Source organism: Antrostomus carolinensis, unplaced genomic scaffold (assembly GCF_000700745.2).
Source record: "Antrostomus carolinensis isolate BGI_N321 unplaced genomic scaffold, ASM70074v2 scaffold10906, whole genome shotgun sequence".
Lineage (NCBI taxonomy): Eukaryota > Metazoa > Chordata > Aves > Caprimulgiformes > Caprimulgidae > Antrostomus > Antrostomus carolinensis.
This window is the reverse complement of record NW_010323945.1, coordinates 11664-25453: the sequence shown is the minus strand read 5'-3', so window position 1 is coordinate 25453 and position 13790 is coordinate 11664. Positions and strand designations below refer to the sequence as shown.

At 38.7% G+C, this 13790-nt stretch overlaps 1 protein-coding gene across 4 annotated transcripts in view; it reads right to left on the bottom strand.

Moving 5' to 3' along the window:
- PLCB4 (phospholipase C beta 4) overlaps positions 1–11862 on the bottom strand; it is a 95658-nt gene extending 83796 nt beyond the window's left edge. For 3 of the 4 annotated variants that reach the window (XM_010170761.1, XM_010170762.1, XM_010170763.1), the window contains exons 1-4: positions 11770–11853; positions 7637–7717; positions 7274–7333; positions 5814–5957 (exon numbers count right to left, since the gene is read on the bottom strand). In XM_010170761.1, coding sequence (XP_010169063.1) covers positions 5814–5957; positions 7274–7333; positions 7637–7717; positions 11770–11853 — 369 coding nt within the window. Of the gene's footprint in view, positions 1–5813; positions 5958–7273; positions 7334–7636; positions 7718–11769 lie in introns of all 4 variants that reach the window. The other variant, XM_010170760.2, reaches the window with a different exon arrangement.
- Positions 11863–13790: the final 1928 nt, after the last annotated feature.

Genomic DNA, 13790 nt, shown 5'->3' with positions numbered 1-13790 from the left:
GGGTCTTACAGAAAGCAGAGTTACAAAACGGTTTTGATAGAAATACAGGACACATTCGATTCTTACTGATGCTAATGCTAAATATTTTCAGATTTTCAAAATACAGCTTTAATCTGTCAATGTAACTCCTGCAAGGCTCTCCATATTTCAAGAATTATTCCAGATTCATATAAAAGAAAAACCTGAGCCCTGCTATCTAATCCTAGAGAAACAACAAGCATAAAAAAAATCCCCCAAAATAAACACAAGTACACCTTAAACAGAGACCCTTAGACTGACACAAGAGGCCAAAATCTAAGTACACTGCAGGCTGGAATAAGCAGACTGTGTTGGTTTTTTTCTTATCAAGATTCAACATTGTCAAATATCTCTATAAGGAGAAGGTGTAAGAAAAGTTGATCACAGAAACAGTCTCTCAGCTTTTGCTGTTGTACTCAAACGTTTCTGAAGCACTTAGTGACCTTGCATTAGCTGGGGTTCATGGATGAAACACAGGCAGCAGTGGCAGGGTGCGCAGAGAAGTTTGACCTCTCAGCTCTCTTTTAGCCATCAACCTTTCATTTAGGGAGGGTTAAAAAGGGCAAAAATTATGAAAGGCTAAAAATCACTGTAACCTACAGCTCATTAAATTATAGACGAGGTCATCCATGGCTTATGTACAGATGAGGTCAGTGTTATCCAGACTTCTTGAGATTTTACCTTCACTTTTTCAGTGCAGTCTCTCCACAGCTGTGCTCAAGCATGGGGAAAGCTGGGGAGGCAAGGAGGCACTGCCCTCATTTTGGTATTCAGTGCCCGGGACTGGCTGTCAGAGTCAAGGGCTTGGTAGCGTGAAGGTTAAGGAAACCCAGGGAGAACAGAACCATGTTTCCCAGCCAAGACAGACATGACCTGGCAGGACTCCCTGGCACTGTGCCCTCATTCCGCGATGCTGTGACCAATAGGTGTCCCTCTGCTCTCAATGCAGGTGTCTCAGAAGTTAATTTCTGCTCTAGGAAAATTACCAAAGCAAGGAGACTAGACTAGTGACGGTGTAAAACCTATCCCTTACCTGACCAACTGCAGTACAGCCTTGCAGGATATTGCTGTGAAAATTCTACTGCAAAGATAAAAGGGACTCTGACAACTTTCAAGTATTTCATTATGAAAGCTGAGGCTCACACACTCTGTATTGGGAGTTGCCTGATGTGTCCAGACTGATACCACCTTTCAACAAAGCTTTCCACCCCAGAAAGACTTTTCCAGCCTTGGAGGGGTCTACTCTGAAAGTGGCTGGAGAACTCCCTTTGGCTGCTTTTGTTTACAAACATAGTGGAGCTTTACACAGTGAAATCGACCTCCCGGCTACAAAGAACCAGGGCTGAAGTCTTCCATTTACTGATCATTCCACAGTGGGATAGCCAAGAAAGAACAAGAAAAAGCAGAAAAGCAAGCATATTGAAATCACAGACAATCAAACTGCAGGCTGGCTAGGATATGAAGATTTCTTTAGAGACCGTGGTAGTATTACACACTTGGCATAGGGCTACCTGAATGTGTAAGCAGAGGTCATATATTTAAGACAGTCATAGTTTAGAAATGTTTATCACGTAGTCTATGAGACACAAACCATATACTAACACAATGGGACACAGAGAACAGCAGTGGACTTCTAGAGTTCTGTTCAAGGATGTTCTGCAGGTTTCTTGAAAAGTTTTCCTTTGAAACATCAAAACAAACCAAAGCCATGGGAAAAGAGAACTTTTCTGTAATGTGACTGTGGGATATTCCTGTGGGAATCTGCTACCTTCTAGTTGCCTGCCTGGAAATATGATTTGGGCAAATATTTAATAACTTGTTTCATAGAAAAAAAATCAGGGTCAACTGAAAACAGAACTTTTTTTGTAAGTCAAAAAGAGCCACATAGTAGAAACAGCAACAAAAATGACCAGCCTGAAGTGCTTCATCTTACCAATAACATGGTCGTCCATTTAACCTTTTTAAACAAACTGAAATAAGTTTAAAAATGAAAACATACTATTCCAACTGAAAAGCTGAGAAGTTTAAGAATGTCAAAATGAAAAGCTTTCAACTGCAGTCATCTTCAACGCCATAATATTAGCTGCACGATAATGCTTGTGTTTCACCTTTATGTTGTTTGTCAGCATATGAGTAATAAAGCATTTCAGCACATGCTATTCATTCTGGTGCCTCCCAGGTTAGCTATTAATGTGTGCTTCACTGTCACAGGGAGCAACACACCTGCAGAAAGGTGGATTTCTATCAAATCCAGCTATGCTAGTGTAAAAGGTTACTCCACTCTCCTTCCCACCCCCTGTCCTGGCAGCTGCTCCCATCGCTACCTATCATCAGTGGAATGGTGTGTGCATCAGCTTTGCCCCTAAGTAGGTGATGTGAGCTCAATCCTATGGTTCTTCCTTGAAGTGAATTAGGAGTGTTCACTCCTAATAAAGTGGGAACAGTACTTTCTGGCAGAAGGGCAAAAACTATCAGTTGGAGGGATGGTCCTTCACAACAACACAGCTGGATCTGGGAAAGAACATCTGTCAGGACAAATTTACCCCTGATATGCAGTAATATTAAAGAATGTAAAAAGAGCTGACTTGATTTAATCTTTTAAGTTAATCTTTTAAGTTAAACTCCTTAATGCATTGCCAAAGTGGATGAGCAAAGAAGACAACCAGTCCATATTTTGGGTTGCTGAACTATGACAGCTTTATTGGACTTACGCCAACCTTGGATAGGCAGCCTACACGCCAGGTACTAAGACCTCACATCAGCACTACATCACTTCTGCACTAAGGAAATTAGCCCCCAAATACTCAATAGCCTTTTCAAATGTCCTAAATTGAGGAAAGCAGATTATCAGATTACTAGGTCACAGAAAGTCCATCTGGGAAGTAAAAAAGAAAAATACACACATAGCTCACATGTTCGTGTGTGTGTGTTTTAATTTTAGCTCACAGTAATTTATACAACCTGATTTAATCAGGATTCCACACATTAGATTTTAAATTCCACCTTTTACAGTCACAGTCACCCTCTACTACCATAGAGGAGTTGCTTTGGGAATGGACCATGACAGCTGCTTGCAATCAGACACAGAGTACACCCTATTTTGTGGTTGTTTTGTTTTAAGAGTGGAAATGAAAACCGATTTCTCAGCTGAAAACACCAATAAACTTCAAGTAGACAGAATGTAAATACGAAAGTTGGAGCTTGGAGACAAGTGGAGAGATAATAAACACACTCTAGTTGTTGGAATAGCTATACTTAATGCTCAGGGATGACTTGGCCAGACCTACTGAGCACATCACCACAAGAGGCAGAGAAACGTGGGGCTGCCCCAGTACAGAGATGATTACAGATCACAACAGACAGCCTGTGATGAGCCCTGCCTGGAGGAGAGGGCTCACCACTGCCCACAGCGGGCAGCAGCTCTGTGCATATGCTCATCTGCCACAGTTGGGGCACCCCTACGGGACTGTCCCCACACTCTGCCACCCTGTCCTATCCACCTGGCACCATCTGCTTCCCACCAATACCACTCCTTACACAGGTAGCCTGAAGAAGCCAGAAACCTGCATTAATTTTCTTTGTCATGGTTACTCAGTCCAATTATAACCCTGCCTCCAGTGAGCAACAATTACTTCTTGTCCTATTGTAAAACATCTACAGAAGCAGAATATCTTTTTGCTCTTTTTCTTTGGCCCTTTGGCAGAAAGGTTTTGGACTTTTGTATTTAGATCTGTCACCAAATTCCCTTGTTTTCAGGTATCCCAATCAGGTGCCAACCAATCCTGAGCTTGGCTTATCTGAGGAAGGGACAGCAAGTAGCTTCCTCATGGCAGCAGGGGCAGAAACAGTAGACATGCATCCCTTAGACATATTTAGACATACCTGGGCTGTTTAAGCTACAATCATTGACCCTTTTTCTCCAAACTCTTGCCTCTGTCATTTCACAAGACAGGTTTACTTTTGAACATGGATGAAACCAAGGCCTATTTCAAACTGCAGTTAATAGCTGCACAGCTGTTTAGTGCCATGCAAAGACTCACTTCTAGAGGAGGTTTACTATGTCCCAGAAGAAAGGTGTCTTCTCATGAACAAAACAGGAAGAATTAAGCAGGAACAGCTCGATGAGCAGATAACTCCTAGAAAATCTTATTTTAGCCCAGAAGTATAGTAGCAAGTTGCTGTACTTTTCCTATATGAAAGGCCAATACAGTACAGGTCAAATTATCTCCCATATGCTCATACCCCAGCAAATGCAACTTAGAAAGCTCTACGTTGTTTCTAGCTTGATCTACTTTACCCTCTCCCTTGTACCTCAAACATATTAGATCAGGTGGATCACAAGTGCAGACAAGTTCTGCATATATATTTTGGTGGAAAGACTCCCAAATGCAGGACTCACACATTTATGGGCCTCTCAGAGCCTACCCACAAGTTGACTGCAGTATTACACACCATTTGTGATAAGTATCTTAGCCATTAATGAAACAGTAGATATTTTAAACAATATAATTAGCTCACCTGGTGTGACAGTTCATGTAACTGGCCAACATACTCATCACAAAACAATTAGTCCAATACACTTTATTGAGATTTAAGGTGGCTAAGAAACTTCAACTGTCTGTTTTCAGAATAAATCAGAGACACTGTTGGGTTAAGCATAAAAGTGAATGCTGCCAGCATCTCCTTTTCTTTGCTTCTTAAATGTTTTCAAAACATAACTGTGGCATGTTATTTCCCTGAAGGCCAGCTGAAAATACACACACTAAAATCAATTTACTGCACCCACCTAAGTTACAGAAGTATTTCTCCTGTCATGAAGTTTACTCAGAACTGCCAGTGTTTAAAGAAGTACGGATCCAAAGCAGTGAAAAACCAACCAGTTCTTCTAAGGGATTTACTGATGCTGCATTCAGCAGACACTCAGTTTTGAAGGAGGGGATCTAGCACAAGTGTGTTACTGATCACTATTTAATGTTTGTCTCACAGACAAAACAGACTGTAACACACCATAAGTACATACAATCAGAAAAGGAAAGAGAAAGATGTGTCTTTTAAAAATAATTTGAATCTCTGGATCTAAGCTAGTAGCATACTATCAGTAGTCTGGATCAGGTTTCTCAGAGCAGTTTACAGCAGACAGATGGAGTACCAGGACTTGGTGGAGCCACAGAACTTGCATTGTGAGTTGTAATCTCAAGCTCTCAGGAGAGATGACGTGTAAAAAAGCACCATTGTTTTCTTAAGACTTTTCCATGTCAACGGGAAACAGAAAAGAACCTGAGTACACTCGAATCCCCTTAACTGTAGAGAATTTTCTTTCCTGCTTTTGTCTTTTCAAATAATATGAACCACAAAATACAATTAGGTTATTGCTGAACAAAATTTTGGAGGGCTGAGCTCCACCCACCAGGAAAATGAAAGTAATTGCACTTCCCTTCAGCATCCCTGTGTGTTACAGATCCACTGTGTAACCATCACACAGTCTGCTGTGCAAGCTTCATGCAGAGATACTAAACTGTTGAAGGAATGTTATGTCCTACATTTAATAGTCTCAGTGCCTACTTTTGATAAATCACCATGCATGCAGTCTGACAAAGTGACTATTTCCTTTCACCATGGCACACAGACATGTTACAGAGCGCTCCAAATGGATGTTTGTTTTGTAGGCTGTGGCAGCAGACATTAAAACAGGTATTTCAGTCAGCCAAGCAGGCTGACTTCCTCAGAAAAAACAATTGAGTGCTGCTGAGCTCTCCTCTTTTTTAACTCCCACACAATGTTTAATTGTGAAATACCTTGGCTATTTCTGTGTTTTCGGCTACCATGAAAGTGAAGCTGATGTTCACCAGATCTGTGCCACTGCAAACACACACTATCCGTCCTTCCAACTCATTTTCTGATTTTCCAACAGCCTCAAGTGCAGTTAGTATTTTGGGATCCTGTTAAACAGAATAAAGAACTTGTTAACATTTGCAATACTTCTGTTATGCAATGCACTATGGTAAAGATGCATTTCCATCTCCATGTACTTTAACCTTTACCAATCTCCTTAAATGAATGCTTTCACTTAGAATTATTGTGTATAAACCTGAAAACCAACATATTCTAACAATTAGGAACATGATTGTGAGAACTGATAAGTAAATTAAGTATTTTAAATATATGTTAAGAAAGTTACATTAGAAATTACATATATGTTCATCACGAAGAAATTAAAATTCATCACACAAAGGACTGAAAATAGAGGAACAGTATTAATCTCTAAGTAAATTATTACAATCTAGTTAAGTCCATAGTTACTGAGAGTTATGATCTATGTGACTTCTTGTCTGTTTCTTAACAACACATCAGACAAGCTGGTATTTCTGTTGAGGGTCAAGAGCTATAGATTTAATGGCCATAAAGAGCAAATTACCTATGTAAAGAGAGAGGTGAAGTCTGAAGCACATTGGTATGGCTGGTGGCACATGAAGCATGGGGTTGTCTGCACTACCACTTCTCATGTCCCTTCTCTATGGGGGAAAGATTTTAGTCTATGGATTCCCAAGAGAACTACTAAGAGATAGTTATCTACAGTTAACACAGAAACACTTAACACATGAAAAGTGGAAACGTAGAGGTGTTAACAGATCTCTTGCTTCATAACAACTCTTCTAAACGAAAGGCCTGGAGGAGGGAGACTCACAAGTCACTCCAGAAAATTCTATGTTATCCTTCTGAAGAATACCAATTAAAATATTTCCAAAGTTTTGGGTTTCTCCACCACTCCTAGCTAGTACTTCTGTTGAAATTCTTCAAAACGGCAGACTGAGCAGCTGCCCTCTCTGACCATCTAGCTATACACAGAAGGATGCAAACAAAACTTCCTCCATATTTTGTCAGTGGAGTAAGAAATTTTAAACCAGTAAGAAAAAAAATTTGGAATACAAACCATTTATTTTCCAGGCCACTAAAACAAGTATCACAACACACTGCTAGAGAATAATTAAAAACTCCTGATACATGCTCTTAATGTCTGTTGTTCAGCTTTAACCACATCCTGAAAGCTGAGCAATGTGGCAGAAAGACCAAATGGCAGAACCCTCCCACTGCAATCACACCAAATTACTTTCCTTTAAAACTTAAAATTTTAGACTGTGACTGCAAAATAAAAGCAGTGTTACCGGTATTTTTAAAAGAAATTAACTTCATTCTGCATATCACCTTCCAGTTCAAATAGTGTTTAAATTAAGAGTATAAGCTAAATATAGAGTACCTTTGGTACAGCTCCAAAACGAACACTGTTGATCAGGGAGCATTCTAATACCTGTCCCTCCTGTAACAGCAAAAAGGTACAAGTTCAAAGGCCTGTTGACACATGGCTCCATTAGGAACTGCAGCAAAAATAAACAATGTCTCTTATTTGCAAACACTGTTAATTAACACTAAACAGTATATTTCCCTTTTATATCAGTTAATTCCCTCTTAAATACTTCACTTCTGTCAATTCTAAAAGAACATGACTAAAGCTAGTTTTGTAAATAAACTAACACAGTATGTTAGATTTTTAAAAACTAGCCAGGATATAAACCAAGCGCAATAGTATCTAATACATATTCCTGACATAATTGTAATATACCTTTCCTTCACTTTTCCAGCTCAGAAAAAAGCCAAATTCATCCACTTGGAAGAGACAGTTGCTTTCAAAGACAAAAGATTCCTATAGAAAAGAAAAACAGACCATTATTTTAGTCAGTTTGACAAGTGTCATTAATTTATTTATTGTTCAAAAATAGAAAATTGTTACATTTCTCCCCAAATACCTTATTGGAGAATCTGCTATTCCCAAAGCAAACAGAAATGAAAGGGGCAGGCTTTTAAAAAATTGTAATTTTTAATGATTTGTCTTTTTGCTGCCATTTGAGACATTAGGATGCACTTAATTAATACTTTCCTATTTCTTTGCAACTATGGAGATTTTTTTGTTTGCTTAATGAAAGCAGTGACTCTTACCTAATCAAAAACCCTAATGAAATGGAACTTCAAAAAAATTATTGAAAATCAAATGCTTCAAACTATGTAAAGATTAAAAATATGTTTTGCCAATACTACCTTTAGGATCAAATGATCATATGTCATTTTAACATTCCAAATTTGGAAGCACTTTTCTGTTAGACTATGACACTATGCATGCTGCGAGCATTTTATCTGGCAAGCAGAGTTTGAATGATATTGATTTTTAGAGAAATCAAGAAAGAATGTCATACCAAAGAGACTGGGCAAGGCAAAAAATCAGATTAGCTGAATTAAAAGAAACCATTTCCTCCACACACCTCCAGCTTCAATTAATGCATCATAAATTAAGCTACAACGCAGGATAATACTATGTGGATCAATCACATTTTAAAGAAAAAAAGGATCCAATACTTCCTGACTTCTTTAATTGAAAAGCAACAAGCCTGTGGGCAGGCTACAGCACTGCTTACTCTTTCAGAGATCACTGTTTTGTTCTATGTCAAAGACTGAGGTACCTTCCTGAAATACCACGTCTTCTCCTGTGCACACAGCAAGGGCAGCAAGCACATGAATTTACACCACCATTTTCAGAACAAAAGCTCTTGCATACAGGACAATTTGAATTTAGGTAACAAAACCAGGTAAAAAAATCCAATGTCCTCAATCCATGGAGCATGGTTTTAGGTCAGAAAGTCTGCTGAGGACAGTTTGCTCTCACTGGGTTACTCTGAGGCAGGCCCCCAGCCCGAGCTGGGATGCAGGACATCGTGGGGCAGTCACAGGTACCTTTTTGGCCTCTGCCGTGGAACAAGGGCACCGGTGGGCTAAGGAATGGTCACATTCCAGTCAGGTCTTATCCTGAGCTGACACTGGGCATGGAGGTAACCAAGTTCCTGGATTCACGGTTGGGTAATGTCCTTGAGCCCTTCTAGGTGGGCACAGCCAAAGGGAATATGCTGTGTTTGGCATAACTGCTCCTTTTCCCTGGACACATTAATTATTGAAAAGTGTCTACCACTTCTGGAAGGACCCAATTTTAGGTCCTTAAACAAGATTTACAGGTTTTAAGGACTGACACACTGAAGTTTTGCATCCAAGTAGCACATAACTGTTAATTTTACAGGCAAGGGAGCTGAGACAGAAAGTTGCTGCAGCTCAGTCTGAGCCAACACCACTACGCATGAGTTTCCACCATGCACTGCTCTGCCCCATCTTTCTCCACCATAACTTGTATTTTGCTGCTTTTACCCTAGCACTCGTCCCTCATGAAAGCTGCTTCTTGCCAGATACCTCAGAGATTTACTAGTTTTACAACTCCCAGAGTCCTGTTTCATATAAAGAAGCAGCTAGCTACCAATTAAAATGAATGTCTCTTGCATTTCCCAGAAAGATTACTCACACAATAAAAGGCAGGCAGCTTTTTGTCATTTATTGTATCCCCATCTATCAAAAGGCTCTTAATATACCCAAAATGTTGTTTTCACAAAAGCATCTATGTAAACTCCACTCGTGTTGATGTTCCACCCTTGCCTTGACTCTTCTCATTAAATTACTTTTTCTGCATTTTGTCATCTTGCAATGACCAGTAAGATTCTTCATCACATCTGGTTTTTCTTCCCATATTCTGCTGAGATAACCCTGTTCTAGACTCAGACTTTTTGTCAGTCAAATATGATAACGCTCAGCTCAAAATAAATTTCTGTAATTTTGTAGTCTCATCTATCAGCTAAAAATGAATCAAGATGTTGCTCCACATGACAATGACCCAGACTTTTCTAGCTACTCAGTGAAACTTGGGCACACAGAAGACCTCTCATGCTGTACTAGAGCTGTTCAGTCACCCAGACCCTGTACCAGGATTCGTGTGCCCCAGTTCTGCACTGACCTGCTGTATGGCCTTAGTTCACTTACCATTTCTCTTTTCCCCAACATGACCTTTCTGTTAGGGTAGGGAATTAAACACAGGATTTCAAAGAAAATTAGAAGCCCTGATCTGAAACATTTTTCTTGAAAATTGTAAGGCCTATAGTATAGGGATTGGATGTTGCTATATTTGCACAGCATACCTAAAACAACGGTATCTCTCTCTTGAGTAGGCTGTCTAGTTACTACCACAACACAATTAAATAATAGACTATGTGTATCATAAATCTGACAATACCAAACGGCCACACCATCAAGTGCTCACTGTTTACAGGCTACAGATCTTAACTTCTGAGTCACTGGGTTTTTTTACAGTCCTTGACGATTCCTGTAAAATTGCAAATAAAATATACAGCTAGTTACCTAAGTGAAAGCTTTTGAATGTTTCCAAAAGAGTCCACTTCAATAGAACAGACCAGGCTTCCAACTGTACCATAGCAAACCTGGAGTAAACTGTAGCAAAACTTAGAGCAGGCAATACAGCTAAAGAATACCACATGTATGGACAAACAATCTTTTGCTCCACAGGTGCCAAGTAGGACCCCCTTTCTCCAGGGTTTTGGAAGGCAGAAAATTCAGCTGCAAGGAGCAAGACTTCTGCTGCTACCATCTCACCCCACCTCTACCCAGCATTATCTAGTCTTGCACAGGTGCCTGCTGGGTACACTGACCTACAGTGCAAAAGTGTTACTTTTTGAGATGTCTTATTCTTCCTATCACTACATCAAGGACCCAGGTGCCTCAACAAGTATTCTTCATCTCACACCAAAATTTGAGCACTTAAACTCTTTTCTGTATCTGCCCATTCTCTGTTTGTCATCTAAGATGCAAGAGAACAACCATGGAACGTATCCCCTCACTTGGTTCTTCATAGGCTGAATTTCTGGAGCAGTATTTACTGAAGAAAAATAGAGCTTTTATGAACCTCCTTTCTAAGGCATTCAATGTCCACTAGTATCCTAGTTTATCTGTCCCCAAAACTGAAAATACAGGGTAAACCAACTACTCCTACCTTGGCAGTCCTCATGATTAAAAAGAAAAACTAAATCAAAACAAAAACCCAACAAACCTTTTACTTACGTTTCAAAAGATAAGAGGAAAATACTAATAACCCTGAAGGCACTTACTGAGATACCTGCAACTTTTAGAGATTTCCTGTCCAAACAAGGTTAAAAATAGACCCTGATAAAACTATTCTCACAGGCATATCAATGCTGAGAATAAGGTAAATGTCTGAGCACTTTAGTTTGGCTGCCTGTGTAAAATGTTCTGTTTTCCATTTCTTAAAGAGCTTTGGATTAAAGCACAGAACAGTGGATCATAGTAATTATATTTCAGATAGAGTACAGGTTGATTTTCTAAAGGAGATAAAACCACTCCAGATTTCAAATAATGCATTTGAATCAGAATATAAATGTTTTGTTTACTTTGCAGGATGCAGGTCCTTAGTTTACATGTTAAAAAAGACATTCCCCTCCACCCCCCAATTTGATTGATGTACAAAAAAATGGAAGGATTCACTTCGTTCAGTAATATGCTCTATGAATCTGCAAAGATAAGAGCTTTATGCACATTTACAGACATTTTGATCCAAATCTCCCTTTCTTTAGCTGTGGTCTTATTTCAAATCAGAGGGATTAAATATATTTTAAAGTAATTTATTTCAAAAGCAAAAATCTGTATAGCAATAAAGCACGTTGGTATTCCCTCCCCCTGACATTTCTGGAGTTATTTGAAAGTATATTTGTGTACAATGAAAGCTAAACATGAAATATTCTGTAACATCTACTTATTTAAGAGAGAATAGCAAATGAAATGCAACTGGCCTCTTACCTCTTCATATCTATCAAACACAGCTCCATCTTGCATAAAAGAGGGAACTAGCTTCTGCCAGTTAAATTCGTAAGGTTTTGCCATGATTATAGAAGGAAAACCTGAAATGGAATGAAAAAGCAGAGTTCAATTACTGTCTTTAAAAGGAATATTTCAAAGTCGAAGCAGAAATAATGGCTTTTAGCTTTTCCTTTCACACAGAAGTAATAAAAAGTCACAGCGCATTTTCATAACAAGTTTTCCACATAAGAGTATTTTTGTTTCATAACTGAAAAATGTTTGTAAAATATGTATCTGAACTTAATTATTTGAAAAAAAAACCAACCCAAAAACACTTGCACTGTAACAACATTTTAATTTAAATATCTGCTACATCACTTCTAGAGCATAATGAGGCTGGGTTTAATGCAGCTCTAGGTGATACAGAATACCACAACCTGTAACATACATGAGTGCTTCATTTTTACAGGAAAACGTCAGATCCTCCACAGACAGATTTATTTTTTTTTTTTAACATTTAAATTGTATACTACATAGGCAAAGCACATTTTTCCTCTGTGTTTTGTATTTCAAAATCCATTTATATTAAATAAAGTCCTGGGTATTATCAATGGTATTTTATACTTAAGATATGGATAATATATAGGGCAACATTAATAGGGAAAAAACTGGATAGGAAATCAGGTAGAAGCATTGTGCATTTCTGCAAGTTTAGGAATGTGAACAAAACTGTTGATGTAGAATATAATACAAAAGTCATAACATACGGACCTTACGATAAAGACTACCAAATTATTCAGTATCCTTTTCAACACCCTGGTGCCTCCCAGGTTATGCTGCTGTACACCAGAAAACGTCTCAACTATGTACTCTGAAATACTGAATTTCATTTTCGCTGAAGTAAAGTGCATCTGCATTGTTCCTGCTTACTAATACCATCTATCTAGGGGACCCAGTATCTTGGTTATTCCTTTATATGCTAGACCAGAAAGTCTTGCATGAGAGGAAATAAACTCAGCAGCAGGAAGATAAGACTGACTCACAGATGTCAACAAATTATTCTCTGAAACGGTGTATGGAGGATGAATACAGCAGACGGTCACAATAATCTGACCCCACATGCTACTGGCAGTCTCACAGGCAAACACCACCTTACCTTGTTCTTGTCTGCTTGCCCTTGCCCTCCTCTGACAACACTCACCTACTCTTGACTATCTCCAGCAGCACGACACAGGGCTGAGTGTACCCAGTACAGTTCTTACTCTGTTACAATGCAGGCACCCAGCCCAAGCAAAGTTTGTCACCGTGTGGAAAATAAAAAGCATATATAAAATTCAAGGGAGACCATGACAGTCTGTGCCACCTATGCTATGCAAACCATCTCTGTAGTGTTTGTGTATGCTAAACCTCTGAATAACAGAATAAAATATTACCAATTAGGTAACAATGCTTCCACAATGTTCTTAAAAATGTCTATTTTGACTGAACTTTAAGCCCACAATAGATGGAAGTGTTTAAAAAAAAATAATTTTGTAATATCCTCATTCTCCATCTTGTTTTCATTTGTATCAAAAATGTTCTAACAAGAAAAAGAACAAGAAGAAAATAACTCAGAGGATACTGTTAAAAGACTCTGCCCAACACCAGGTTTAAGAACAGTTACCTTTGAAAGTTTTCTACTGAAGAAATACCCTTACTACTAAAAAATGCAAAATACATTTTGATGCTGCCCATCTCTTTATTTCCTTCCCTTTTCTGGTCATTGATATAAGAATTTCAAATATACATATCACATTTCTGAAGCCTTAGGAATAAGATAAATTAACTTATTCTCCATAACTATCAAAAATACAATCTGACAGTTACATATATGTACCATCATTAAGTGTTCACTTTCGTTGAAAATGGGATGAAAACTCAAAATAACATATCTGCACTCTCCAATTTTTTTTAAAAAAGATGTTAGACAATACTTTAAACTACTCATCTGTACCTTTTTTCCCCAATGAAGAGATGCTTAG